Genomic DNA, 4,687 nt, shown 5'->3' with positions numbered 1-4,687 from the left:
TGTCTGAATTTACCCTGCAGAGATGTGAGGAACAATTAACCATAGTCCTCATAAATCAACTGGAATTTAAAATGGCAACACAAAGAAATTGTAAGGTGAGTGACATCCCGCAGAATTTCCAGCGGCACCTGAACAACAGGAAGTGAAACGTCGAGGATATAGATTATAAAAACATAACACATCCAACTTATTCATCTCTGACAAAAAGTGTATAGATGTGCTTCCAATACAACTAGTATGTGTCAGAGTATGTGTTAAACAAAGTGCATACAGCAAAGTAACAGTGTTGTGATTGCAATGTAAAAAAATATGACTCATACAGCTTTTTGCAGTAGTAGGATTTTTCTTTTTCTTTTTTTTTTTTGTTATTTTATCTTTGGACCAAAACCTGCTAGTTGTTTCCCCGTTTCCAGTCTTTATGCTTAGCTAAGCTAACCAGCTGCTTGCTGTAGAAATAACAAAGGGAAAGATATGAAAGTGGTATGAATCTTTTTGCCTAACACTCGACACTAGAAAGCAAATGAGCGTTTTTCGTCACCACCTGCATTAGATTGTTGTCTCAGATTGAGACCCCATCAGCAGATAAGAATTCCTGTAAAACATGAGAAAACATTAGACAGGAGACAAGTGCTTGTGTTTAGAGCAGCTTTGCTCAGCGGAATGACGACGCACTGGGCGTCTGCTCACAAAGAGTGCAATGCTGTATTATATAGAGCCTTGTACTCTAACCAGAAGTAAATGATTAACCACTATGTCAGAATTACATCAAATGTGGCCATACATTCTTTTGTGTCACATTAAACATGATCATCCAGTGAAAATGTACCTGTTAGTTTCTCTTCTATTGGAACTGATGGTAAGTAAATTATGCTGGTTTTGAGTCAGTGGGGAAAGTAATAGTGGAGAGTAAAAGGAAATGGAAATGTTGTTATTCTTTAACATGGTTCAACCATTAACTTTGTCTTCATCCCATTTCCTTCTTTCTCTCATTTATTTGTATCCCTCAACTTCTTCCTCAACCCTTTCTTCACTTCACTTTCTATCTCTCTGCAGCAGAGCCGTTGGATGGAGAAGAGTACCTGGACATTATAGGTATCATGCGAAACCAAGCAGGTCGTTATGAATGCAAGGCCAGTAACGACGTTGCCACGCCTGATGTCAAATATGTCAATGTGGTTGTCAGCTGTAAGTAACCACACACACTGCAGCACTTGCTATACTCCAAACGGAACAAAGATCAATATGCTCACCACGTTTCATGTCAGAAATTTCACAAGCTGATACACTCAACAGATAAAAGCATATAAAGTCAAGATTGGAATTATGCGTAGAGACGTAGAGAATATAGTGTGGCAGAGAGCGATGGTTCTTCTTGAAAGTTTTGGAGTACCCTTCAGTCTTCAGAACTAGAAAGATCTCAAGCTTTGATTGCAACTGTCGTTTGCATGGTATTCTTGCGTAATATCATCATGTAGGAGACACTTAGCATTTCAAAACAAGATCACCTAATTACATCTTGTCAGGGGTCCATGTTAGATCTGACAAGTGTAATGAATACGTTGGACTGATGAACAGCTCCTGAGACATCACAAACCAACTCCCCCCAAAGGAGTTATATAATTCTCTTTTATCTGAACAAATCACGTATGGCTGGTTGCCTAATTTGTACTTTAGCGAAGTCTAACTGTCTGAATGAAATGATACAGATTTCTACATTTCTTAGTGTTTAATCTAAATGCAAAACCGGCATTATTCCACATAGGGCATAGTTCTGGCGGGTTGTGATGTTGTAAATGTGTGTATTATCAATGTTAATAAACTTGATTAAGTTTTTGTACTGATCACTTTTCTTAATCAAGCTGCAAATACTGTATCTTACATTGGTTCTCAGGGCTTTAAGGCCTTAAAGAAGAATCATATTTTACAAAATGTGGCACGTAGAAGAAACTTTAATTTCCAAGATATTTGTCTGTTTGGTTGCTTGTTTTCAGTGAGGTTCAATACAGAGACTCTTCATGTTTTAGGAATCAATAATTCAAAAAAACATATAAAGTGATTTTATTGAGGAGCAAAACACTTGATTGTGAAGTACATTAGAGTTGGTTTGGTTATTGGTTTACAGATGCAACTTACTTTAACATTGTGTGACTCTGCAGACCCTCCAACAATAAAGAAAACCCAGAGCTCAGAGACTCAGGTGGGCCGCATTGGGACACTGCAGTGTGACGCCACGGCTGTGCCCACGCCAGAGTTTGAATGGTTCAGAGACGAAAAAAGGTAAATCTTGACAATTTACACTGTCACTACCACGTCAATGTCACAGACACAATAGACACTTGTACAACACCAGCATACATGATGGTCGGATATCACTTGGACAATTTCTGAATACTTTATTCTGTTCTACTGTAGGACATCTCAATATCAAATAACCATGATAAAAAGGTGGTAAGACTTGGCAGTCACTAGTTATAGATCAAGTATAACTAACACACTGATTCAAGATGACACTGCAAGCTCAGTCTGTGCAGTTGTTATGCTTTATCCCACCAAGGGCTAAGAGATCTAAATACAGTGCAGTGTATATGGGGGGTATTCAATGTGTTTTAAGCAAAGGACCCCTTAACTGAAAGAGAGACGGAGCAGGGACTCCCTACTACATATTGTATGAAATTAAGTTGCATATTAAACTTGGCTTACAATAACGTGTTTGATGGCCTAAACCCATTATACCTTTGCATAGATTACAAAGCTAATTGAATAACCTACTAATTGTTGGCATGCTTTTATAAATCATATTTTAATGTTAAACATACTTGTAGCACAGTACATTTTTAGCATTAACTGAATCTGTGGATGGCTACCTTAGTGACTGCCTTGCCTATAGGCCAGTAAGCAGTAGGTGAGTTATGTTGGATTCATCTTAGGACCTAAAAACCTTTCAAAAAGTAACAATAATTCGGAGGCCCCCCTGGATTGACTCTGGTCAGGACCGCTAGGGGAAGTTCTATGGTGTACAGTATAAAACCAGTCAAACAAGCCATTAAATAGACCACAAGCCATTAGTCCCCTTTGTCACAAACAACCATATCTACTGGAATACCAGATCCACCAAGGCTGGTACCCTTCATGTTCCGATGTAATTTTATTTCTGTTATTACCTCTTGGAATGTTTCCAGGATGGAAAACATGTCAGAAAACTAGAAACAACAAAATTATTTGAGGAAAGCCTTCACAACAAACGTTTTTACTGTATATGCATTAAAATATTTTGGAAGGTTTGTGTACCAGAGCTTAATATGTACAGTACTGTCCTCATGGTTTATTAATGTGGTTTATGTATGAAAACATTCTGATTTGTGATGATTGATAATTAGCTTCTGCTGGTAACGTGCATGTGAGGAAAGGTTGCAGAAGTAACCTTATATTGACTTGGCCTGACTTGCCTGGAGGCAATGAGCCAACTTGATTTATTATGCCACCATTCCAAATAAAATAATGAGGCAAAATAATGAGATTTACATTGAATTTACTCGTGCATGGCCGTGACAGCTGTAAGAGGCTGTTTACTGTGAGCATAATTAAAGGGAAATTAATGAATAGCATGGCTTTCTAAAATAAAAAATAATTTTTAACAATGGTCTCTATGCACGTATGTGGGGAATGCTGTACTGTATCAGCATTAATTGTTCTTCCAACAATAGGACTATACTGAGCTCTTTCAAGGAGCAGCTTTTTGTTGTAGTGACCTGGGTCACAACCCTCAACATGCTCTCCCCAGAGTAGTTTTCTCTTCATCTCCCAAATATGACAGCAGCTTCATCGCTTTATTCTCTGTGCCAGGCACCCTCCGTGTCATTTTATTCAATGATTATAATGGATCTCTTTGATCCCCTTGTCAGATCTGCCCTCACAGTGGTCCCATTGAAACATCCCAATGTTAATTTGATGACATCATCTGTGTAGTTTGATAATGACTAATCACCCACTCAATCACTCACTAGGCTGTTCTTCCGTTGCTGTAACATAGCTGTGCGAGACTGCAGCGGATTCTGTGCTATTCTTATGAGAAGAGAAAAAGGAAAACAGATCGGGTGTGCTCCTGCATGCAATTTGTATACCATAGTCCCTAAAAATCTCAATAATCATTTTCTCATACCACAAGTAATTCCACTAAAATGGAAATCAGCTCCTGTGAAAGTGCAAACCGTGTGACCAGACACAGATGTTCATTGGAAAGTGATCAATTTAAGTGCCATGCATGTGTCTGGAAAACACTTGAAGAGGATCAAAGTGTAATAACATTTAAAAGCAACGACAACCCGGTCCCTCAATTTTATCACTTCTCATTTAATAACCCGAGAGAATCTGTCCTCTCTCTGCAGCAAACTCACCACCCGAGTCAGTTTGGAAATGGAGGAGTTTAAATGAAAAAAAAGCTAATTATTAGAGAATTGCCTGTGCAAAACATCATGATGTGCCATTTTACTCCCACCCAAACTACAGCACTAAAAGTTCATGGAAGATTGGGAGAAAAATGTGTCATAAGTGTTATCACAGATATGGTCTCTAAAGTAATAGGCCTATCACGCCAGTGCTCAAAAAGAAAAGATTTATGGTCATTGAAATATTTTTGCATTATCTGTTGTTTCCAACTGCCATCCATCTCAGTTGTTTTGTCCCATGG

The 4,687-nt window shown here is 38.3% G+C and overlaps 1 protein-coding gene across 3 annotated transcripts in view; it reads left to right on the top strand.

Moving 5' to 3' along the window:
• The window catches only part of lsamp (limbic system associated membrane protein), a 713,356-nt gene that overhangs the window by 698,659 nt on the left and 10,010 nt on the right, over window positions 1-4,687 (top strand). For all 3 annotated transcript variants that reach the window (XM_032503218.1, XM_032503209.1, XM_032503200.1), the window contains 2 exons: window positions 1,054-1,185; window positions 2,157-2,277. In XM_032503218.1, the coding sequence (XP_032359109.1) occupies window positions 1,054-1,185; window positions 2,157-2,277 (253 nt within the window). The remainder of the gene's footprint in view (window positions 1-1,053; window positions 1,186-2,156; window positions 2,278-4,687) is intronic.

The sequence above is a fragment of the Etheostoma spectabile genome, chromosome 3, assembly GCF_008692095.1.
Source record: "Etheostoma spectabile isolate EspeVRDwgs_2016 chromosome 3, UIUC_Espe_1.0, whole genome shotgun sequence".
In the NCBI taxonomy this organism is placed as follows: Eukaryota; Metazoa; Chordata; class Actinopteri; order Perciformes; family Percidae; genus Etheostoma; species Etheostoma spectabile.
Note: the sequence above shows the minus strand (reverse complement) of the source record. Positions and strands in the feature narration are given on the sequence as shown.